The sequence below is a fragment of the Arvicola amphibius genome, chromosome 1 (genome assembly GCF_903992535.2).
Source record: "Arvicola amphibius chromosome 1, mArvAmp1.2, whole genome shotgun sequence".
NCBI lineage: Eukaryota > Metazoa > Chordata > Mammalia > Rodentia > Cricetidae > Arvicola > Arvicola amphibius.
In genome coordinates this window covers 16,672,773-16,698,530 of record NC_052047.1, presented here as the reverse complement: position 1 = coordinate 16,698,530, position 25,758 = coordinate 16,672,773, and the positions used below count along the sequence as shown (strand labels likewise).

General features: G+C 42.3%; 1 protein-coding gene and 1 pseudogene across 2 annotated transcripts in view; one reads left to right on the top strand and one right to left on the bottom strand.

The window, feature by feature from the left end:
* Positions 1–4,671: 4,671 nt before the first annotated feature.
* Positions 4,672–5,127, bottom strand: LOC119803456 (annotated as a pseudogene).
* Positions 5,128–11,920: 6,793 nt separating this feature from the next.
* Positions 11,921–25,758, top strand: part of Mob1b (MOB kinase activator 1B) — a 45,127-nt gene continuing 31,289 nt past the window's right edge. For both annotated transcript variants that reach the window (XM_038335059.1, XM_038335052.1), the window contains exon 1: positions 11,921–12,142. In XM_038335059.1, the coding sequence (XP_038190987.1) occupies positions 12,129–12,142 (14 nt within the window). In that variant the 5' untranslated portion in view covers positions 11,921–12,128. The remainder of the gene's footprint in view (positions 12,143–25,758) is intronic.

Sequence of the window (25,758 nt, the reverse complement as noted above, 5' to 3'; positions counted from 1 at the left end):
AGAATTATGTTATAATCTCAAAATGTAAGTTGTATAGCAAAACTTCTGGTTATATTAGTGTGGGAGCCCATAGATGTGGCTCTGCTCCATCTGGACTTAGGGTTAGAGAGTTCAAGCAGACAAACCAAAGGTCAAACAACAGGCCTAAGGTTAAGTTGCTGGATGTCTTGCGTAGATAACAGGATGTTCGGGCCTAAGGTGTAGTAACTGGATGCTTTGCTCCTCAACGTTTTGAATTCTCGTTTGCTCCTTGAACCAAGATAAAAAAAAGTCTTGTTGCCCTCCTCTTGGGCTTGGGGTATAAAAGGGCTATAAATTAAATAAAAGTGTTGATGGACAGTCCTCTATGCCCGTTTCTTCTGTGTCTCTGTTATCTCCACCTGCAATTTCTCAATCCACATGCCTCCCCCCAAAGCAAGAATGAAAGCAGGTGGGACCCTGCAGCAGACGTCATTGCCAGGACGCAGGCTACAGCATATAAGGAGACTACATACGAAATGACATGGTCTTGTTGATGGAACAAAGTGCGTCTGTCCTGTTGTCTACCTAGTGCCTTCAGAGTAGGGGACACACTGTAAGTCCTTGGCGACTGAGCATGGGATGCAGTAAATCAGCGTAGTCAATCAAGCTCTCCCACGGTCTCTAGACAGAGCCGGAGTATCTTTGCGTCAGTCGTCCGTGAGCTGTTCGAATGAGGGAGCACGCTCGCAGCGGGCATTTCTCTACAGACAGAAATGGAGGCAACACTGAACTTTCTAACATTTTGCACATAGTCATGGATAAACATTAAGAAGAAAGTAAGGCGCGGTAAGGAAATGCACATTAATGAGGAAGGACAATGGCCAGCAAGTGCTCCAGAGTTCGGAGTTCTGAAGCTGTGAGTTCCACTTCATTAGCGGAGTAAATCTATATTAGCTAACTTCAGCTTTCAAGTAACCATCACCCGGTCGCCTGGGAAGACAGGCCTCAAGCGAGGAGTTGCCTGGATCAGACTGGCATGTGATCGCATCTGTGAGGCATTTTCTTAACTGCTTATTGATATAGGAAGGCTCAGCCCACTTTGGGCTTTGCCATTTCAGCCACTTAACATGTCGGAGCAGTTTAACTATAAACATTCCACAGAAGGCCGGCTTGTGGAACTAGCTAGTACCTTTGGGTGTTTTGTGGGTTTTTTTTTTTTTTTTTTTTTTTTTTTTTTTTTTTTTTTTTTTTTTTTGCTACAGGTGGTTAAAACCAAGTGTTAAAAAGATTGTGACAATAAACCATTGCCCCTCTCAGGGGATTCTGATATTTTCTCGTTACTTGGATAATTTTTCTGGTCAACTACTTGGGTTAACTCATGTTGACTCATCTAAGAGGAGACATTTGAGTGGGAATGGAGACATCTATTTAACAGAGTATGATAGAGAATGAAGGAGAAAATGGGAAAAAAATAGGAGTTATTACTGATTCCACAGATACTAGTTTGTTTTCCCCCAACTTAGAGATAATACCAGCCAGATGGTGGTGGTGCACACTGGAGAGGCAGAGGCCAGCCTGGTCTACAGAGTGAGTTCTAGGACAGCCAGGGCTACACAGTGAAACCCTGTCTCAGAAAAAAAAAAAAAATGACACAATACAAACAAGTTTGCTGACTTGGCTTCTAACACACACAAGAAATAATGGCCTTAAGAGAGCCTCATGCTAGCAAGAGAATAGCATACAGAGAAGACATCGCATATGGCTTGGGAGGTGGTAACAGAACTAACTGAACCTGGTCAGGTACCCGTGCCTGGAATCCCAGCTACTTGGGACGCCTAAGGCAGGATTGCCATTCAAGGGCAACCTGGGCAGCTTAGAGAGCCTCCTCCCTTTTGTTTTTTAAGATAAGGTTTTACTGTATGATCTAGGCCTTAAACTTTTAATTCTCCTGCCTCTGGAATGCTGGGATCACAGGCATGTGCCAACATGCCTAGGTAAGGTTTTATTTTAACATTAGATGGTTAGTCGGGAAACAGAATTATTTGAAAACAAATTGGATTTCAAAATGGATTATTTTGATTTTTTTCAGGAGTGGGGGCTGGTGGGTACTTTGAAACCACAGAGTCCTAAGCACAGAAATAGCCTGGAGGATTTGCATTACTTTCCTTCAGGCAAAAGAAATGCTTTGACTATATAGATCAGATTCCTAGGGGCAGGACAGGGTAATTGTGTCATTTAAGGTGGAATAGCGTGTCTCCAGCTCTAAGAGGATTGTGGCCTGCTCAGGTTGCTATGGTTGTGACTATGACAACTAAAGAAAACATGACAGAGATGCCAAGAAGCAGGTGTAGCAATGGCCATTGGTGAGGGAGAAAAAAATGGCCAAACAGGGAGTGCCTGGGGTTTTTGGATTCCATCAGTCTCACTGATTCAAAACTGTTCCTTTCCTCCTCCTCTCTTCTCTATTTTCCTCTTTTCCACTCCCCTCCTCCTCTCCCCCCTCCTTTTCTTTTCTTTGGCCTGGAACTCACCATAGAGTCTACTCAGCAATTCTGTTTTTGCCTCTGGAGGATTTGCCCATTTCATTATTTAAATTTATACAACCCCTTCAATTCTCATAATTGACCCATTACATTCTCCTGGGCTGCTTCTTGTTCTTCTGAGGTGGGAAGCCAAACAGGAGGAGACAGAATAAACCTAGGGCACCCCTGCCTACCCTCCCAAGGTAGCAGCTCTTAGAACAAGTGCCGTTTTATTAAGCCAGCTAACTGTAAACGTGTGGGAGAAAGTAACAGCTGCTGGTTCCTAGAGTATTTTTAAGTGGTACCCAGTGGGGATGCTCTTTATGTCTATATATGGTCCTTCAGGCTACAGGACCTCCAGGAGATGATGGGCTAAAAACATAGCCTCCTTGAAATGCTGCCTTCATCTGCTGACCTCCCTCTGAGGGCACATCAGCAAGCAGCCTGCTCTCTGGGAAATTTCAACAAGGTTAAAAGTTAAGCCTCCCTCTGGCCAACTCAAGCTGTGACTCCTCCTCCATCCCCCACACCGTTTCCAGGCTTTCCTGAGGTTCAAGGAGAGGCTTGTTTAGTCTCCCTATATTTCCAAGCTGCTTAGTTACTATGCCTTGTGGACAGCATGCACTCCAGGCAAACGAACTTTATAAGAGTAGACTGGATTGAAGAAGCCAGTGAACCTACCCGACAGAGTCCTCTGAGCCCACGAAGCAAACCGAATCACAGCTGGTAGAGTTAATTTTAGACTTCAGACCTCGGCAGTGCCCTTCCCCTTGGTGATAAGTAACTGGATCACTTTAAGAGGATTCTCCTTTTCCTCATCTGCATGCAGCATAGTAATGAAGTAACTGCTGTGTCTTCATTACTACGTGTGTAGGGAAGACCATTGTGGGCAACGATAAACTTTATGATTACGAAATAAAGCTCTGCATTTACCGAAAAAGTACAAGGTCCATTTTATCTTACTTTGGAAAGATGTGTGTGTGTGTGTGTGTGTGTGTGTGTGTGTGTGGTTGGGGGCAGACTGTATGTGTGCCACACTGCGTGTGCCACAGCTTGAGTGTGGAAGTCAGGAACCGACCTTCAGGAGGTAGTTCTCTCTCAACATCTCAACACCCCCCCACAAACACACACTCACCACCACCACCCCCCACCCCCCACCCCCCGTTCTTGAGATCAAACTGAGGTCAGCAGGTGACTCCACCCACGCAGCCATCTTGTCCGCTCAGTTTCTCTCCCCGGTGTTCAGGTGCTGGCGTTGGTCTGGGACTTGGGTTTACCACTGAGCTACAATTCCAGCTCACATGAAAGCCCCTCTAGCTTTTGGCCTATGGACTGAGATCCTCAAACTTATACTATAGACAGCGTTTCCTAAAAAGTCCCATGAAGCTAACACTTGAGGGTGGAGTGGAGTAGAATCAATCAATGTTTCTGTTGTGCGTCAAAACACCTTGGGACAAACAAGAACTTCACTTCCTATGAAGTTATGCTGTTTATAAATGCAATGATAATTTGAAGGTGAGACGTAAATACGCAGTATCCACTCTTTTAGGGGATGCTATAGGCTAAACCCAGGGCCACCATTGCCAGGCAAGCCCTCTGTTAGTCCTACCCTTCTATACTATTTGTTTCTGGATACACAGGATCCAATACTCTGATCACTGAGACGAGAGACATCCTTCGTTTGTTTGAGAAAGGGTCTCACGATGGCTGGCCGGGTACACATAGAGATCCACCTGGTTCTGCCTCCCGAGTGCTGGCAAGAGATATCCTTGTAATATGTATTCACACAGAACACACACCTTTCCTCAGAATTTTTCTTTTCTTTCTTTTTCAGAACAAAATTACTTAATTTTCAGTAATTCATAGAACACAATACAGTTGGTTCAAGGAGGCTAAATGCTTGCCTAGAGCCCAACGCTGGGTGAACATCTATATGGTTAGAACTCTCTTTCGTGGCCATTCTGAAGCAATGAAGTTATTTGAAATAAGAGGTTTGTTTACTTAGGGTCCACACTTGCTCTATCCAGTATGTAGGGCCAATTCCCTACATACTTACATTTGATTTTTTTTTTTTTATTTTTCGAGGCAAGGTTTCCTGGTGTAGCCTTGGCCATCCTGGAACTCACTCTGTAGACCAGGTTGGCCTCGAACTCAGAGATTTGCCTGCCTCTGCCTCCGGAGGAAGGAATTAAAGGCCTGTGCCACACTGCCTGGCCAGTTTGAACTTCTTGATTACGCCATTTGCAATCCTGTACTGCCAGTGTACCTTGTTGACGTCCTCGCCCAGCTTGATGTCACTCTGGCTCTGGATGCTCTCCAGAGAGCACAGCGTCAGACTGCTGGCCCAGCAGCTGGGCTCCCTGAGGCTCCTGGTGAGTGATGTCAGGATTTGCAGTCGCAGCATTAGCACCTCCACTGAAGCCCCAGTGATGGCGTGACCCAGGGTGTGCCCAACCGGCTGCAGTGGTTGCCATCTGGGCCATCAGGCCTGGCTGCCAGGGTGTAGCAGCAGGTAAGCCAACTACAGATGGAGCAGCTGCTGCTGGAGGCTGAGCTGCGGGTGCTCGTCCGGTAGCCCCATCTGAAGGACCTGGTTGGCTGGAAGGGCCACCTGGGAAGAGTGGCTTCAGCTTCCACACTGCATCCTGGGGGCTCGTACACTCAGGGTACAGAGATGTCAAAGTGCCAACATCTAATTTCTAATTATTACTTATTTACTAATTTTTAGTTATATGATTCATAAGACAGGGGCTATGTCTTCTACACATTCCTTTTTCCCCTCAAGCCCCTCATAGATAATAAATGTATGTCAAGTGGGCAATCGTATAATTTGTCCCTTATTCACTAAAATTTAGCCTTTGTCTGCATGAATGTGTCCATTTGCAAAGAATGAACAATTTGAAGTAGAAATATATTAGGTTTGTGATCAAGAGAAAATTTATTTTTCTTCCATCTTCATTAAAGATACATTTGTTCTGCTTTATCATTATTTTGTTTTCATAAAGGAATGCATCAAGAGATACCAAACAGGTTGGAGAGATGGCTCAGCAGTTGAGAGCACTGGCTGCTCTCCCAGAGTTCCTGAGTTCAACTCCCAGCTTCCACATGGTGGCTCACAACCATCTATAGTGGGATCTGATGCCCGTTCATGGCATAAAGGCATACATGCAGATAGAGAACTCATACACATAAAATATAATAATAAAAAAGAGACACCAAGTTTAGCCAGCCTGTAGCGGTGCACGCCTTTAATCCCAGCACTCAGAAGGCAGAGGCAGGTAGATTTTGTGAGTTCGAGGCCAGCCTGGACAGGCTACACAAAGAAACCCTGTCTGAAGAATCCCCCCCCCCCCAAAAAAAAGAGAGACACCAAGGTTTATGAACCAACTTTTCATGCTTCCATTATTGTGTGTGTTGAATGTGTGCACATGTGGAGGTCATATGAAAACACTGGGTGTTTTCCTAGTTGTCTTACCTCAGTTTTTGAGACAGGGTCTCCCACTGATTTGGGAGCTGGCCATTTTGACTGGGTTGGCTAAACAACTAGCAAGTCGTTGGAATCTTCCTGCCTCTTCCCCTACCCTCAGTGTTCTGGATACAGACCATGACCAGTGTGCCTATATTTCTTTTCTGTTGTTTTGAGATAAAGTCTCATCATGTAACGATGGCTGGCCTGAGACTCGGAGATCTGACTGTCTTTACTTCCTGAGTTCTGGGATTAAAGTCATGCCCAGCTTTTTTGTTTGTTTGGTTTTTTTTTTCTTTTCTTTTTTGAGACAGGGTTTCTCTGTGTAGCTTTGGAGCCTGTCCTGGAACTCACTCTTTAGACCAGGCTGCCCTCGAACTCACAAGAGATCCACCTGACTCTGCCTCCTGAGTGCTGGGATTAAAGGTGTGCGCCACCACCACCTAGCTGTGCTTGTTTTTTTATGTCGGTGCTGGGCATCCAGCTCTGATCTTCATGTTCACACAGCAACCATTCCTGAGCATCTGCCCAGACCTTCCATCCTTTTCTAGGTCAAACCATTCTATCCCTAGAAGCATTTATAAATATAGTCTATCTTTGATGAAACATTGTCAGGTTGAATTGCTGACTATAAGTAGAATTGTGTAACATGACACAATTTACTTATAATATATTCATTTTAAATCAGTGTAGCTGGGAGGGGAAAGGAATGGGGAAACAGAGATTCCTAAATTCAGATTGTACTTACTAGCTGTGATCTTGGGCAAGTTATACTCTTTTCCTTGTTTATAAAAAGGGGGAAAACAATGCATAATATTAGCCTCATGAAACATTATGAGACATAGATGAAAAAATCAAACAGAAAAGAAATTAAAAAGTAATAAAATATTTGAAAATTTAAAGTGATTGGCTCATAGAAATATTTGTGCAAAAACAATCTTATGCAATGGACTACTCAGATAGAATAATTATCCTAGCTGTCTCAATATTACACAAACAAAACACCCCTGTAGGACACATTGCATATTATCAGGTTACTAAGTCTTGGTCGCCAGACATCTTTTTCTAGATTTGCTGTTTAGATGTCCATTCCGCCAAAAGCAGATCACATTTCTGAATCAAAAGAGAACAGCTACCTGAGGGTTCTGAATAATTGGGGCTGGGGTAAGCACTTCTTCCTTCTGACATTAGTAATGTCCGTTTTTAGTTGTACAGTTGAAAGACTATCTTTAAATAGATGCAGAAAGCTGGCTGATGTGGGGCAAATAATGATTCCTTTAGTTCAAGGAGCATTATCTTCACTTCTGGCAACTTTATGAAAAGATGTTTTACTTATTCATTGGCAATTCATACCTGTATACAATGCATCGTGATCGTATCTACCCCCAGCTCCCTCCTCATCCCTCTGGACACTCTCCCTAACATCCCCTTCCGACTTTCCTGTCTTCTTCATTTTGAACCCACTGCGTACAACTAGTGCTGCTGTCTGGAAGGCTGACTGACTGATCTCGGCTTGATCCCCTGCAGGTCATCATAGCTGCGGCGAATGTGAGTGTTTTGGCCGAGTCAACTCCAGAGACTACTTCTTTAACACTCCCTCCCGCCCTCCAGCTCTTCTTCCCGCTCCTTCTTCCATGCTTCCTGAGGTGTGTGTGTGTGTCTGTGCGTGTATGCGTGTGTGTATGCGTGCGTGAGTGCCTGTGCGTGTGCATGTGTGTGGTGAGTTGATGTAGGTGTCCCACTTTGGACTCAACACTTACCTGTCACCTTTCCCCAGCACTTTAACCGGTTATGAGTCATTAGCTGCTTCCCAGTGCAGAATGAAGCTTCTCTAGGCAAGGCTGAACGAAGCAGCCCTCAGCTTACGGGGATAAACACAATTCAACCTCACCAGACCGATTATCAAGCATTTTGCCCCAGTGCTGGAAGACTGACGACCAGTTTCTCCTTCAGTGCCTTTCTTCTCTTTTGTTGAAGGGCTTGGGTCTGGCACAGTTTCCCTACAGTCTGAACTTTGCTGATTGCACATGGTAAAATTTTAATTTCCCCCCTACATCCTTTTCTCACTTGTATTTTCTGTGAGCTGGTAGATTAGATCTAGAGGCTTGATGAGATCCTGCTTCTATTTTGGAAAGAGGATTAAAGAAGAAACACAGATGTTTACAGGTAATGCCCTGCTTGGTCTATTTTTACACGGTATATAACTTCCTATTTGGAGCTCCTTCTGAGATTTCAAATGCCATCCACTTGCTGAAGACTCCTACATCCATGTTTTTGGTTTAGATTTCTCCCACGCTTCATGGGAGATCGAAACTTGACCTGAGTGCTTAACAGACATCTCAGAGTAGACATGTCCAAAATGGAGCCTTTGGTTATTCTTCCAATTTGTGACTCACATCTTCCCTATCACAAATGGCACTACGACTCTAATTGCCCAAGTGAAAACCCGCAGCCATCTTGGATTCCTTTCTACCACCAACTCCGAGTGCCAATGGTTTTACTTCATCTTTCTTTCTTTATTTTTAGGAATAACATATCTTAAGTAAAAATCTTAGTTACTGAGAAACAACTATTTCAGAAGCCTACAGCTTCTGAAATGCTGGCTACCTGTAGTCTGTTCTCTATGAGGGACAGGGTTATCCATATGAAATGCTCATTGGGGTCAAGAACTGATTATGGGCTGTGTGGTGATTTAATCTATGCCCTTTTATGTACGTTCAGCATTTTAAAAATTATTCTGATCAATTTTATATTCTTACTCTCTGTGTTTGCTGACATCTCAGTGCTCTTGGATTAAAACCCAGATGTCAGTCTAGAGATTCCCAGAGTCTTGTGAGGACTGGAAGCCTCTGTCTGCTTTCCACCCAAACATCCACCCTCCTCTAAGGCCACTCTTTTCCTTGTCCACTCTAACCAGGCGCTATAGCCTGGCAGAAGAGATTTCTAAAAAACCAAAACTTAGAGTGCTTGAGGAATGGTCCAGCAGCTAAGAGCACTTGCTACTCCCACAGAGGACCCAGTTTGGTCTCCAGCACCCATATCAGGCAGCTGACAACCAAGTGTAACTCTAATTCCAAGTATTGGATGTCCCCTTCTGACCTCCAAGGACATGTGCATCCACATGGTATACATACAGACGCGCAGGTACACACTCAGATAAAATCAAGACCCAATCAACACTTTAAATCTGGGGAGATGACTTAGTTGTTAAATGCCACTTACGCAGCAAATGTAACAACAGAAGTTCAAATCCCAGAATCCAGGTAAATGCCATGTGGGCGTGGCTACTCCCCCTATAATTCCTGCGGTTCCGGAGACCTTGTTGGGATCCCTATAGCAAGCTGGCAAGCTAGATTAGTGAGCTCTGGTTTCAGCTGACTCTGCTTCACTGAATAAGGTTGAGGGTAATTGAGGAAGACTCCTAAAAATCAGCCTTGTGACTACACAAGCACCCATATACACATTAGCATACACACACACACACACACAAACACACCCCAACCACAAAACTATAGTGCACTCAAATTCTAGAGGTGATAAAGAAATTTGAGAAAGTGAAATTAAATATGCACTGCTAAAGGAGAAATTATCATTAAATATCTATTTGAATATAATTTTTATACTGAAATGCCCAGTATTTCTGTTATACCAAAGGCTTTTATGTAACTGTCATTTGCTTGATTTAGAATCTAACCATGCAGAATTGTATTCTGTATTAATGTGATAGTTTCTCTTGTTTTTAGAACCAAATGTTTGTTTTCGCAGGGGTCAGTTCAAGGAGGCATTTCTAGTGACCTAACAGAACAGTACTCAGAAGCTATGGCCGCAGAGGCTCTTCTGTGTTGTCTCTTTCCTGACTCGGTGTGACAGGACACATAGAAAAGTATCAAACCAAAGGCAGAGGAGCAGGGAGGAGCTGGGGGCCAGTCTTTAGAAGGATACCTCTGGCAGGATAGAACTTCAGAACTGCAAAGCACCTTAAAGATCATGTTATAGCCAGGCCATGGTAGTGCATGCTTTTAATCCCAGAACTAAGGAGGCAGAGTAGGAGGATCTCTGAGTTTGAGACCAGCCTGGTCTACAGAGTGAGTTCCAAGACAGCCAGGGCAGGCTACACAGAGAAACCCTGTCTCAAACAAACAAAAACAAAACAAACACACAAAAGATCATGTAATAATCCAAAAGCTTTATTGTACTGTTTTTCCGAGTTAGTTTCTGGCTAAACAGTCCCAAGATGGCCTCACACTCAATATCCTCCTGCCTCTTCAGCCTTCTTTCCTAAGCACACAGCCATGACTGGTTGCCAGGACCACAGTTAAAAGTTGTTGAGACTGCCGGGTGGTGGTGGTGGCGCACGCCTTTAATCCCAGCACTTGGGAGGCAGAGGCAGGCAGATCTCTGTGAGTTCGAGGCCAGCCTGGTCTGCAGAGTGAGTTTCAGGACTGGCTCCATAGCTACACAGAGAAATTGTCTTTTAAAAAACAAAACAAACAAACCAATAAACAGAAATAGGTGACACTAATGCTCTGATGTGTTGCCTCAACTATACTTTCTCAAATACTAACCTGTTGAGGCAAATCTCATTTTACATCACTAACCTATTATTTTCATTATAGTAAATCCGTTTGCTGCCTTTTTTCTTTCATTTTTTTTTCAAGACCCTGTCTTTGGTTGGCTTGGAATTCAATATGTAGACCAGATCTGCCTGCTTCTGCCTCCCTGCTTTGGGTCTAAGGGCATGCACCACTACATCTTGGCCTCTTCTTATCTTTCGAGGCTATCTTTTCAAATTTTTATCTGCTGTTCCTGAGAAAACACAAGGTTCAGTTTTCTTTTTTTCTTTTTTTCTTTTTTCTTTTTTTTGGTTTTTCAAGACAGGGTTTCTCTGCAGCTTTTTTAGAGCCTGTCCTGGACCTAGCACTTGTAGACCAGGCTGGCCTCGAACTCACAGAGATCCGCCTGCCTCTGCCTCCCGAGTGCTGGAAGGTTCAGTTTTCTTGCATTTAGTTTTTTTTTTTCTTTTTAAAACCACTCAACACAGCAAACTACTGGTATATTAATGAAATGGAATAAATTTAATATTTGCATCACCTTCAAGTGTCTTTTGCCTTTTGGAATGTTAAGCTCAAGTTGGGTTAATATCTGCACATTGTTTCATTTAGAGTCCTTGAGAATTTATAGAGCTGATGGTGTGCTAAAAAGTGGGGGGAAGGGTGAACTTTATTTTCCCACCTAAGTAGATACTGCATGCTGAGGCATATTGTAAATAATGGAGGATTCTCCAAGTGCAAGGCTGATTAAGTCTTAGTTGATCAAGTGTTTTGTGCATCAGTACTTAGAACGGATCCCACAACTGGCCATGGGAAATCAGCTTCCTGACATTCACGATGTACTGACCTCAGCTCTCCTTGGCTCCCTAGCTGGTTGGTTTTCCTAGCTGCCGCTGCCAACAGCCTAGCTTTCTTGTTCAATAATTGATCTTACCTCCTCCGAGTCCAGTATTTTAAGATATACCTATAGATTTAAAAAAAAAATTCGAAAACTCACTTAATCCCTTATCCAAAATCCCATCTCCAAGTCATTCCAAGCAGAAGAAATGTCTCCTTGTTTCTAAATGTAAGCATACAGGGACTGGGGCTGTAGCTCAAGTTGCTTGCTTAAGTCGAGTACAGAAAGTGAGCACATGGCCTTCCACTGTCCTTGCTGGGCACTCCTTGATGGGGACTTGTTTCCTCTCTACAAAACCCAGGGCTGGAATGGATGTCCACTTCCCTCCTGGGCTCCGATCGGACACTGGGCCGTGACCAGGAGCCACGTGCTCCTGCAAGCTCCAAGGCTGGGCTGGCCGGCGCCGGCTGCCGAGGTGACCCAAAGGTGATTCCGGGGTGGGCGGGGCGCCTGAGCTCTCGCGAGATCTCTCCGAGGGGGCGCGGCGCTGGCGAGGAGGACGCGGCGGGCGGCGCTTCCCTGGCAGCTTGGCTTCCAGGCGGCGCAGCCAGACCGGCCGAGGTCTTCCTCTTCCTCTCCTCCGCCGGCTGCTGGAAGTAGAGAAGCCAGCCGGAGAAGTCGGCGGCTGCCCCGCAGCCGTGCGTCCTCCTCGCTTCCTCGCCTTCCCTCGGATTCAAGCCGGCCGTCCCGGACTTCGCTCTGCCGAGCCCGCAGCCCAAGCCGCGGCCGACATGAGCTTCTTGTTGTAAGTAGCCGGGCCGCACCGGCTTTGTTCCACCGCCCCCTGGGCTCCCAAGGCTCGATGCTCGCCGACCTTCCACGGCCCTCACGCCCTGCCTCCCGGTCCTCCGTGTGCTGCCCGGCCCTGCCTCCCTGTCCTCCTGGTGCTGTCGGGCCCTGCTTCCCGGTCCTCCGTGGGATGCGCGGCCCTGCCTCCCCGTCCTAGTGCTGTCGGGCCCTGCCTCCCTGTTGGTTCCCCCCCCCCATATATGTATATGTATCTGTGTGTGTGTGTGTGTGTGTGTGTGTGTATGTGCCTGCAAACTCACCTCCCACTCGTGTGTGCCTGTATTTGCACGCTTACCTCCCACTCTCCCGACTGGCTTCCAAGGATTGCCAGGTCTCCCAGCTCTGTGTCAGCTGCCCATTGCTGTTTTCTGAGTCTCAAGCATATAAGATGGCTTGTTCTTATCCGACTACCCCCGACCCCTTTAACATCTTAGTTCTTAGGGTTGAGAAATTGAGAGCTAAGTTCCATGGAGATAACTTAGGGACTTCAAAACACGGCCGTTTGAAGGCCTGGATTCCCTGGACAGCCTGGGAACACCACCCACCCTCCACTCCCACTCCCGTTTTCTTGCTGTGCTTTCTTGATGTGTAGAGGTTATATTTTTTCAGGTCTCCGGATAGGATCTGGGTAATGGGTCAGGGTTAATTTAGGTCCACCGGGCTGTAGGTTTGCCAGTCATTTGTGAACACTGACTTTCGTGTTACATTTAGTGTGGTCATTGTTTCACATACCATTTATTTCAGACAAATAGGAGGGGAAGGTTGGGGTTGGAACAGAAAAATGGGACAGCAAGACTAGAGTTTGGAAGCAAGAGACAAATCTCAGGTCCCTGGGGTTACGCCTCCAGAGTAACTCTTTGGAAAGCTTTCTTGTTACTCATCCAGGTGTTTAGAAAGCTCATTTAAAATAAAAACAAGCTCTTCCAGGTTGTAATGCACTTCATACGCCCCTTTGTTATGGGGCAAACAGCGTTCAGCAATTCCTTTCTGTTCAGATTTCTCTTTCCCCCGCTCCCGTAAGTTTTAATCATTGCCCTGGCATCTGAATCTTGAGTATTCACCTTTATTTTCACATGCTCGTATATCGGATATCATTTCTTCTTAGGGTGTTGAGGTAAAGCTGAACTGTCGTGGAAGGGCTCACCCTGGACAGATTTTTCTCCTAGGCACAGTCAGTGCCTGGCTTGTGTCAACCTGCCTGACACGTTTCAACTTGTAAATTTATTCTAGGGCTGATTCCGAGTTTGTCAGTAGATGAGGGAAACTGGGTGGCTTAGACAGTAAGCGGTTGTTTCACGGTTTACCTTAATCAGTATACTCTCCTGTTGCGTGTGATTCTGCATTGCTTATCTTCTGCTCTCAAGAGTGTAAGTGGATGGTGCCTGCTGACAGGCTTGTGTCTTTTGGAATGTACAAACTAAAGTGGTGGCAGTATGAGGGCCGTATTTGACTGGAAGTTGGTGACGGGGAAGGTTCTAGTGCTGCTTTGTGAATACAAATAAAATAGTGTCCTGTTTTTTTGTGGCTCAGTATTAGGTGCAGATACATGGAAGGTTAGTTCATTTTTCCCCCCTGATGAGTATTAACTATATAAGACAGTATTGCTGTAACTACAGTGATCATCTAGTGTTTGTGCTATTTAGTGAATAATTTTTTTTGCAAGCCCACAAATAGTAGTTAATATATGCTCAACATCTAATCTACATAGGAAGTAGAAAAAGACAAGATCTCCTGAGTAAATAGGGGGCATGGGGAATGGGGATTGTGGGAGTGGATATAGAAGGGGAGTGGGGAGGAAAAGAGGGGGGCAGAGAAAAATACATAGCTCAATAAAAAAGCAATTAAAAAATTATACATAGACACACACGCGCGCGCGCGCTCAGCAGGTTTTGCCCATGGGTTTAACAGTCTAGAAAAGTTAATCTGGAGGGAGCCAGGCATGGTTGCACACACATTTAATCCTAGCATTTAGGAGGCAGAGTCGGGTGGATCTCTGTGTATTCAAAGTAAGCCTGGTTTACTTGGAAAGATCCAGGGCAGCCTGTGAAATCCTGTCTAAAAACAAGAGATAATCTAGCAATTTTTATTTGATAGTTTCTTTTTTTTTTTTTTGGTTTTTCGAGACAGGGTTTCTCTGCAGCTTTTTTAGAGCCTGTCCTGGAACTAGCTCTTGTAGACCAGGCTGGCCTCGAACTCACAGAGATCCGCCTGCCTCTGCCTCCCGAGTGCTGGGATTAAAGGCGTGCGCCACCACCGCCCGGCTTGATAGTTTCTTGAGTATTATTTATGAACCAACAGGGGAAGCAGAAAAAATTAAGGAGTTGTGTACAGCTATCCTCTTCTTGGGAAGGCTACTGTCAGTAGATAAAGCAGAGGAACTAGGACACAGAGATAGGGTTAGCACATGATGAGTCGGGTCTGAGGAGGAAAGCTCTATTGGTTAAAAGCCCCACAACTTTCGCTGTGTCCTAGCCGAGTCATTTATGTAAGATAGACAAGCTTCCTGTTCAGTGGAGTTTGTTTCAGTCAGTGCCCACAAGTGTTAGATGGCAGGAATTAGTGTGGAAGAAGAGCAGAAGTGCTGTGGAACAGAGAAGGGGGGGTAGGAGCTGGGGGTAGGAGCTGGGGCAGCCCAGGGCAATCCTGGTGGGTGCACAGGCGGTCTTCCAGAGTGATTTGCATGAGTGCCCGGGCTTAATTTTCCTTGCATTATGTGAAAAGACGCCTGACACATGGTTGTGCTGCCCGTTGGCCTCTGTATGTCTGCAGATTAAACTGAACCCCTAGATGGAGAATAGGAAACTTGACAGACACCTAAGTTAGCTTTGTAGATTCAACTTGTTGACTGTTTCTTCACTGTGTGGAGAGTGTGGGTACTCCGTGGACAGTAGGCGGCATATCAGAGCCATCTCTAGAGGGCATAGCCCATCGTGAAGTCCCAAAGCATAGGAAGCAATTTGTTCTAAGTAGGTTTCAAGAAAAAAGTTGAGTGATACCTAGTAAAAGATGAGTAAGAGTTTTCTGAGAAAGAAAGGGGCTATGGTGCATTTTACTGGAAAATAGGGAATTGCTTGTGAACTCTCCATTTTAAAGGCTATACAAGAAGCTGTAGACTTTTGAAGTGATCAGATGGGCTCTGCTTAGGAATAGCCTGTTTCCTATTTTACTGAAGGGACAAAAATCACAGTCACCAGCTTAGGATTGCTGGCCCAGTCTTTGGAACACAGGACTCTTTACTTAGTTTTTCTCTTGATATTTTATCTATGTAAAATGCAGCGAAATTTAGGAGGAAAGTGATTGTTGATAATAATCAAAAAGCATATTGAATGTTCTTTGTTTCTGGCATTTTAAAATTTTTTTGAGAAATAATGCAAAAAGTGAGAGTATAATTTCCTAATGTAAGACTTTTTAATGGAATTAAAACAAATGCTGTTAGCTGTAGAAAAAAGATGGTTTAGGGATGTGGAGGAATATAGATCAGGTCTGCTTTTATGTAGGAGAAACAAATGGTTCGGGAATGTAAGGGAGAAAGGAAGAAAAATATATATTAATTACTATCCTGAGTACCTTCCATTTTTCTTTTTTCTTTGTAATTGTTCTCATATCTGATAGCTTTCTTTAAAAAAAAAAAGATTTGTTTACTTATTCTGTATAGTGTTCTGTCTACATGTATTCCTGCAGGCCAGAAGAGGGTACCAGATCTCACTATAAATGGTTGTGAGCCACCATGTGGTTGCTGGGACTTGAACTCAGGACCTCTGGAAGAGCAGGCAGTGCTCTTATCTGCTGAGCCATCTCTCCAGCGCCGCCTTCCATTTTTTTGCAGAAGCAAAAATGTAGGAAAAGAAACCGGTATTTTATATGAGTTCATGTGTCTTTCTTCTTTCCTCTTGTCCTTTTTTTCTGTGGCCCCCATCCTTATTTGCTGTTTTTAAACAAAGGATTTAGCTGATTTTAATGCTTTACAGTTTTCATCTATAACAGAAGTTAATTAATAGTAAAACTGTAGTTTGGTGAATGTTTTCTGTGAGCCAGGCACTAAGTATGTCAGGGTTTAATTATTATTTTTTTATGATAAGAGTGTTTTGCTTGTGTTTATGTGTGTGACCATGTGCATGCAGTGCCTGTGGAGGCCAGAAGAGGGCCTTGGATATGAGGAACCTGGAGTACTGCATGGTTACTGTGACCCAAACCTGTGTCCTCTGGGAGATCTGTAAATGCACTTAGCTGTTGGGCTGTTTCTCCAGCCTGGGTACCCAGTGCTGTAAAGACCTTAGTGAAATAACTAGCAGGAACTTTAGCTTTTAGATAGGGAAACTGGCACAGGAAAGTCATGTAGCCGATAAGTGGTATAGCTATTTGAGTCCTGGAAGTCTAGATCTAGGCTTATGATCTTATGCTGCCTTGTCTGTAATTAATACAACCTCGTGCTTATATTTTGTGTATCCACCCTCTTGCAGTTTGGTGCTGGCTAGGGCTCCTGCTGGCTAGGAAGGCGGCTATCTGCAACCTAAATCCTCAGCCCATATATACGAGTTTTGGGTTTTTTTTTTTTTTTTTTTTTTTAAAGTCAGGTCTATTTTTCAGAACAGTCTGTGTTAGCAGGCACTGTGCTCATACTGGTAGGACTCTTTTCAATGGTTTTGCCACTAACACAACAGAGGAAGACAAGGGAGAAAAATTTTAAACCTAATAATATTATAACTTATTCTTATATTAATATTAAAATAAGTTTACTAGAGATATTACAAAATACAATTAAGAAAAGAAAGAAAGTAATTCCTGGTGGGCATGCTGATCCATGTCTGTAATCTCCAGGAAGCAGGAGGACTGCCAGTTTGAGGCCAGCCAGTAGTGCATAGTGAGAGCCTTCAGGAAGCCAGAGAATATAATTTACAACTAGAGCTTCACAGATGGCTATAGTTATATTTTTGAGTATAACGTTGTAAATATTTTCTGTTACATTATACAAATTGATAATTTATCACAAATAAACAAGCGGATCCTTCCCATGCATAGACCTGGTTATTCATGTGTTATTTTCTTAGTGACGGTGCATAGACTTTTGGGCTAATGAGATGACTCAGCTGGCTAAAGGGCTTGTATGCAGGCCTGATGTCCAGAGTTTAACAAGGACCTTTTTGAGGCTAAGTCTACTACTAAGGGTTCCAGTAGCATGAAATATCATCATCCTGGGAAGCAGCCCTTTAACACATTAACCTTTCAGGGGATACAGTCTATGTTCAAACTGTAGCACAAATGAATATAAGATTTTTTATAATATCTTCAATTTGATAGTACGGTGTTAACATCATAGAAAATTATAAATTTTTAGAACTCTAAAAATCATTATAACAATAGTTACCAATAGCTGTAAAATCATTTCATTTGCTGAATTAACATTATTTTAGCCAGGCATGGTGGTACAAGTCTTTAATCCCAGCAATTATATGAGGCAGAGGCAGGTAAAGCTCTTAAATCTAAGGTCAGTCTCGTTTACAGAAAGTTCGAGGACAGCCAGGGCTACACAAAGAAACACTCTCAAAAACAAAGCAGTTTTTTAAGGCCACCTAATGGAGGCACATACCTTTAATCATAGCACCTAGGCGGCAGAGGCAGGTGGATCTCTCAATTGACAGCCAGCCTGGTCAAGTTCCAGGACATCAAGGGCTACACAGAGAAGCCCTGTCTGGAAAAACTTAAAAAAAAAAAAATAGTTTTTGATCTTCAGAAAGACTGCAACAAATCACACAGAGTTTTCATGTCATGTGTTCCTTATCTAGAGATACTGTCTGTAACTTTAACATTTCAAAGTAACACACACACACATACATGCATGCACACACACGTGTACACATGCACAGTTCTATGTCAGAAGTATTCTGTCGTCTCCTCGTAGTGTTAGAGATGGAACCCAGTGTTTGCTCAAGGTGCTCAACTGTCAGCCCCACAGTTGTTTAACTAAAGTATTTCTTTATTCTTCTTTCATGACCTTTACCCTTGAGTGTTGAGGTCCATTTTTGTAGAATGTTCTTTATACTTTTTCTAGTATTTCCTGTGCACATAGGTTATACCTATGAGGCAGAAATGGTATATGTTGTTTTTTTTTAAACGGCATCAGATCACGTGGACATGGTGTATGTGTCTATTACTGGTGTACCATGATGTGTGTTGCCCTTCCCCCCACCCCTTGGGTTTCTTTGTGTATATCTGGTTGTCCTGGAACTCACTCTGTAGATCAGGCTGTCTTTGAACTCAGAGATCTGCCTGTCTCTTCCTCCAGAGTCCTGGGATTAAAGTCCTGCACCTCCACTTCCCGTTATTACTGGTGGTTTTAATTTTGGTGTTTTAAGTTGTCTGCAAGAATCCTCCACTGTAATTTGCATTTTATGTTAAGTATTCTGAATCTGTGTGACCAGTCCTGTCCTCATTCCAATTTTTAGTCACAAACCTTAGTGTCCTAGCTTTTTATCTAAATTATTTTTATAATGATTGCAAGAGTTCTAATTCTCTCTTCACTTGTAGATTTATGTTAGTTTTATTGTAAGAACTTAGTTTGTATTAAGACATGGATGTTTTGTCCCTCTAAAGTTGGTAATTGAGATACAGTCACCGACATACAGCTGCATGCACATCCGAAGGTGGGACGCGTGGGAGGTGAGGAGTGAGTACGGTGGTAGAGGCCTGAGGAGCCGTGCTTGCCCTTTGCCCTTCTGCTCTGTGAGCAGTGGTTTCACTGCTGCTGCCATATTTGTTCCTACCCAGTTGTTCCTAATTTACTCTTAAGAGGATACAGGGGCTGGGGAGGTGGCGTAGCGGGTGAGTACGAGGACCTGAATCTCAATCCCCAGCACTTAGCCCTGAAGAACCTAGCACTGGAGGACAGAGAAGTGTGGAGATGTCTGGGACTCTCTGACTGACCAGCCTAGGGATGATGTTGAAAGTGACGGAACAGGATGCCTGAAATCCTCCTGTGGTCTCTGCATACCCATACACACATGTGCACAGGCATGCATGCATGCATCATGTATTCACAAATACAAGGTAATCTAGATAAATGGATTTTTTTTTTTTTTTTTTGGTTTTTCAAGACATGGTTTCTCTGTAGCTTTGGAACCTATCCTTGAACTCGCTCTCTAGACCAGGCTGGCCTTGAATTTACAGAGATCCACCTGTCTCTACCTTCTAAGTGCTGGGATTAAAGACGTGCGCCACCACTGCCTGGTGATAAATGGATTCTTAATGTTCTTCAGTTAGGATCTGAAATTATTATTACTAACTTAGGTGCTCAGATTGTCCTAGTTTTGGGTAGTGAAAACCCTATTCATGCTTGTTTCTGTGTCCTTTTCCCTTATGTTTGTCTGTGTTCATTCCTGTTTTTGTCATGCTTACTGACATAAGATGTTCCAGGATTATCTTATATTTCCTGTGCCTCAGCCTTGGATCTGGCTGTTTCCCTCAGGGCTTTGTTTCTAGTCAGTGGAGAATAGTATTTAGAAAACAGTATAGGTGGCATATACACCTACTGCTACAGATGCTTTTTGCTATTGCTAAGCCGTTTGGCTGGACTCTGCTAAAAAACATATATGAATACAAATGCATGTCCATTATAAAAAAGTCTGTCTGCATATATTAGATGAATATGCACGAGTCCAGCCTGTAACTAGCATTCATTCTAGCCTCCCCTAGTCTTCACTTTTTTTTGTTCATGGAAAACCTGATTCCCAGTTGTCCTCATTTACTTATTTGCTACATAGTGGCTTTTTTTTTTTTTTTTGACCCATCTTGGTTGTGTCTCTTGTGTCCTGGGCTCCGGCTGTTGTGGAGGTTATTACCCCAGCTCCTGTTGTAGCATTTGTGGGCACTGTGGTAGACCTCTTAAGAATGAATACAGTGTGAGACTCCATATGCATAGTACTTGTGCAACTAGGTGATTCATTCATTTTTTTCTTTCCTATGAACCTTGTGTTTAGGACCAATACTCCAGAAATATTGGGGGAACTAGAGATACTGAGTTTATGGAAAGTTTTACTCCACAAATTATAGTTACTTGCAACAGTGATATGAATATCATAGCATTATAATGACTGTTAGAGGCTGTTATTTTTATAAAAATTTCGGCATTTATGATAATTATAGGTAATTTCTGTGCTTTTATTATGATATGTATTAGTGGTACTCTGGTTTTTCTGAGGTTAGAAACTAAAAGCAAGAATTTGAAGGAAAACAAATGTCTGGATTTTTATTTGGATAATCTCATGGCTAAATAGCCTTATTACTAATTTTTGTTTGATTTAATTTTTTAATGAGATAGTGTTTTATTTTATAGTTCAGGGACTGGGAGCTTACTATAAAGCCTAGGTTAGCTTCAAACTCATTATTATTCTACTTTAGCCCCTAGAGTGCTAGGGTTACAGATATATCCTACCTCACCCAGCTCCTTTATTGCTTAAAAATTTTGTAAAAAAGATTTACTTATGTATGTGAGTATAAGTATGTAGGTGCACCTTGTACGTGCAGTTACCATGGAAGTCAGAAGAGGGCATCAGATCCTTTGGCACTGGAGTTACTGATTGATGGCTGTGAGCTGCCTGATGTGGATGTTGGAAATCAACCTTGAGCTTTGTGGAAAGAGGACATATTTTTAGCACTAAGGAGCCATCTTTCCACCTCTTTTTATTGCTGTTTTTAACGGGAAAGTTAAGTATTGTCTTATTGCTGCTTGTTTTATTTTCTGTCCAAGTTCTTTTTCTCAGTTTGAAACTATATTGGAGTTGCCCAGTGGTTGTAGTGTTTGGAGACTATTTTTATGTATATATTCTTTGTGGAAATAGAGGATCAGTGTAGAGCCATAGCAGTATAAACAAAGAAGAAGTAAATAGAAACAGTAGGGTAAAAGTGCTTAAAGATACATTTTTCTGGTATGTTGCTGTTTTACTTTAGGTAAGAAACTATCAGCCAGGCATACACCTCTAATCATAGCTTCTCAGGAGGCTGAGGAAAGATAATGACTTGAACCTAGGAATCTGTCACAGCCTGAGCAACATATAAGATCCAGTCATAAAAATACAGACAGTAACAACAATAAAACCACTCAGCTTTGGCTGATAAATCCTCTTTAGGAGTCCTGAACAGTAAATCAGAGATACGAGCAACAGACCTTAAAACAGTGTTCAAAGTGTGTAGTTTCCTGTTCACTGACTCAAAAGTGCTATTTCTAAGAGTCTAGAATAAGACAAACAACCAGTTGAAATTTTGGCAGAGAAGAGATAGTGAGAATGGAATTCGACTTGTGTGTAAAGACTATAGCATCAGGAAGCTTTTAAACAAAGAACTATTTCATTAGTTAAATGTAATGCGCAAACAAAGTTCTATAAAGAACATGAGGTTCTTGCTTCTGTGTCTACTATTGGAGCCCAGGCCACAAGAAGGATAACCGAGGCAGGTCAGAATTGTGCTGTGTAGTAAACCAGTAAATGAGGACAACTGGGAAAGGAAAGAATAGGAAAGGTTAGAATAAACCCTGCGTTAGAAGCTTGACTGGTGCAAACTCATTTGATGCGTCTGGACAGATAGAGAGTTTGTAAATGGACATGCATTTGTATGGTATATATTTTCTAGCAGTGTCCAGCAAAAGGGCTCAGAAACAGCAAGTGGGTGTATACACCGCCTATATTTTTAAGTTTTTATTTCTTCTAGATTTAGGTGAAGGACAGGGAGAAATATTCTGCTGGATAAATGGGAGAAAGGGATGATTGAGTGTGTGTAGACATAAACCAAGGAGTCTGTTGCAAACATGGTCCTTATGAATGCTGTAAAATGTTAAGCCTGGTACGTGAACTGTTTCTGTATCCCACTTTTGTTTGGTTGTCTCATAAATAATCTCATTATTACAAAATGCATGAAACATTTATTGGGCTCTTCTAGTATATAAAACAAAAGTATTGTTAACTGATTGGGGGAGGAAAGGAGGGCTTTAGAAATAAATAAAATGTGATTTCTACCCTTAAGAAGTTTAAAATTGGGCTGGAGAGATGGCTCAGTGGTTAAGAGCACTGCCTGCTCCTTTAGGTCCTGAGTTCAATTCCCAGCAACCACATGGTGGCTCACAACCATCTGTAATGAGATCTGGTGCCCTCTTCTGGCCTGACGGCATGCTTGCAGGCAGAATACTGTATACACAATAAATAAATCTTTAAAATTTAAAAAAAAATTTTAAAAAAAGTTTACAATTGCAGCATGGTACATGAATAAATATAGCAAGCTTTCTTGTAGGACTGTCTTAGGACCACCATCCTGTAAATAATTACTTGGAGACTTATTGTTAATTTTGAAAGCTTGACCTTAGCTTAGTCTTTTTCTCTAATAGCTATTATAGCTTACCCATATTTTTTTTTAAATCTCTTTTCTGCCACATGGCTTGGTTATGTCTGACTTGCTTCAGGTCTGCTTGTGTCTGCTGCACACCTTGATTCTTGCTCCCAGTTTCTCTTTATCTGTCTGGAAGTCCCGCCTATTATTCTCTCCTGCTTAGTTATTGGCTGTTTGGCTCTTGATTGAACCAATCACAAGGTGCCTTAGTCAGAGACACATCTTTACAGTGTAAACAAATATTCCAAAACAGATAGACTACTTCATAGCTGTTTTTAACTCATTAGTTCCAAATCTACTTTTAGTGGTTAAAGAGCCTTAATTTTAAACATGCTTTATGTAAATTTGTGTGGGTATAAGTGTGAAATAGTTGCATCTAGTGTTTATAATCGTTATAAAGTATGTTCATGTATTAAACAGCAAGAGCTGTGATTTGTACTTTTGTGCAGACAAAGACTGTATTGGGTCTCAGGAACTTAAGTTGCTTGTTTCTAGTGTTGCCACTATTGCTGATCAACTAGCATCGTTTATGCTTGTATGTTTGTTTTCTGAGATGGGCTCTCATGTTTAACTCTGGTTGTTCTTGATTTTGCTATGTAGATAGGCTGTCCTCAAATTCACAGAGATCCACTGCCTCAGTGCTTCCTCTGCTTCCTCATCATGTCTGGCTAGCATCCCTTTTTTGTCTTTTTGTTTTTCTTTTTAATAGGAAAAGGAGGGAGCTAGAATTCTGTGCTCTACCTTTTTTTTTTTTTTTTTTTTTTTTTTTTTAGTTCACATGATCTTTGCAGTTAGAGACTGGAATGGGCTCAGAGTGCTTGGCAGTACTCTCCAGCAGCGGGATCTAGAGATGGTCCTTGATTATCATGCCAGCTCACCATACCTTTCTACCAGGTCTTTGCTGCTTTGCAGTCCTCTGTCATTTTATTTGCATCTCCTACGGCCTGCATTTGTCTGGGGTTGCCTGTCTTCTTGTTCTTCTGGCTGGGCAGCTGCTTCCTCACCGCTACCTTTCCTTTAGTTCAGGTCTAACTTGTACCCCTGGCTGTGCACTCACAGTTCATTAGATGACATTTCAGTATTCTCTGTAGTCTTTTTAAACTTATTCTTTAAACTTTAATTTTATGTGTGATTGTACCTGCATTGTGCCAATACACCATATTGCATGCCTGGGAAGGCTAGAAGAGAGCATCCAATCCCCTGAAACTGGAGTTAAAGATGAGTGTGAACCACCATGTGAATGCTGGGAGTCAAACCTAGGTCTTCTGGAAGAGTAGCCAGTACGCATAACCAATGACCTATCTATCTCTCCAGCCCCTTCCTTGACATTTAAACTGTTAGTGTTAGAGTCACTCCAATTCTGTAGTTTTATGTTGGGGTTTTATTTGTGCAGCTGAAATATTAGTTTAAAACATGAGACCTCCCTATATATGTGTGCTATATACATGTATGTTAAATGCTATGCTACTTTCTCTCTTGGTTAGTTCTCTTTGTATAAGCTAAAAACATCGTATTTACTGTTTCTGTCATCCCTCCATTCCCTACTTTCTCCTTCCTTCTCTTTTCTCCTTGCTTGCTTGTTTATTTATCCATTTATCTGTCTGTCAGTCTGAGACAGGGGCTCACTGTATAGCTCTGGCTCACCTGGAACTCACCAGGCTGGTCTCAGACTCTCAGAGATCTACCACCACTCCCAGCCTCTTTGTTTTTGAGGCGAAGTCTCCTGGATCCTAGACTGACTTTGAACCTGCTACATAGCTAAAGGCTGGCCTTTTGTTTCCCCGCCCAGATTTTGGGATTACACGCCATTGCACTACTTTTTTACTCCCCCAGCTCTCTAGCCTCTGGCAGCTATAATCTGCTCTGCCGATGTATTTGCCTGTTTTGGACATTTCATGTAAACGGAGTCATCCAAAATGCAATACCAAATATTTTGTGTCATGTAGGTAAGTTTTTTTTCATTTTGCACTATATTTTCAAGATTTATCCTTTGTAATATGTATTACATTATTCTTTATGTTTAAATACTGTTATGTGGATGACCTACTTTTATTTATCCATTTATCAATTGATTGATATTTGTTATTCTGCTATTTTGTCTGTTATGAATAATGCTGCTATGGATATTTTCCACACTTTTAATGTGAATATATATGGTCAGTTCTCTTGGGAAAGACCCACTGTTCCCTACCAGCTATGATTACTGATCATTTATTGTCACTAGTTGCCAAAATGTCATGTATTTGGAATCATAGCGTATCAGACCAGAGTATTTCACAGTATTACACACACACACACACATGCTTGGTAAATATTTGTCTGCTAGTCTGTAGCTTCTCCATTTTCTCTATGTTGTTTTACACAGCACAGATTTTAACTTTTATAATTTAACTTGTCAGTTTCTTTTGTGATGGCTTTGCATCTTGATAGATTCAAGAGTCTGGAGATTTTTCTCCTATTTTTTTTTTTCCCTAGAAGTCTTTTTCCCCCCCAGACAGGGTTTCCCTGTGTAGCCCTAGCTTTTCTGGAATTCATTCTGTATTCCAGGCTGGCCTCAAACTCAAAGAGGTCTGACTGTCTCTGCCTGCTGAGTGCTGGGATTAAAGGCGTGTACCATCTCCACCTGGCTAGAAATCTTACAGTATTGTGTTACACGTTAAATCTGTGATCCAACTCAAATTACTTTTTTAATAAGGTTGAATTTGTCTAGATTTATGTTTTACATATGATGTCTCATTGTTTTAACACTATTTCCTGAAAAGATCATTCTTCCTTCATTGAATTTTATTTCTCATTTGTCAAAAATCAGTTGTCTGTATTTATGTTAACTTAGTGCCTTTAAAAGTAGCTTTATTTATGTATAATCACATACTTTACAAATCACATATTTATATCATAATTTGGTATATTATGATATAATACCAAGGTTGTGTATAATAATAATAATAATTGTAATAATAATTACAAGGTTGTGTAATCGTAACCATTATCAACCTTTTAAAACCTGATTTTCCCCCTTCCCCCCACTGATTATTGACAATGTTTATTGACTTGACAGAATGTTAAAGGAGAGTTTAATCCCTCTGTACTTTCAGCATAGCCAAGTTCGGAAGCAGTTTGGTGATTTGTTACAAAGCTAGGCATAATCTTTCTATTCAATTTAAAGCACTCTCTTTTACTAATTGCCTTTTTCATGAAGGT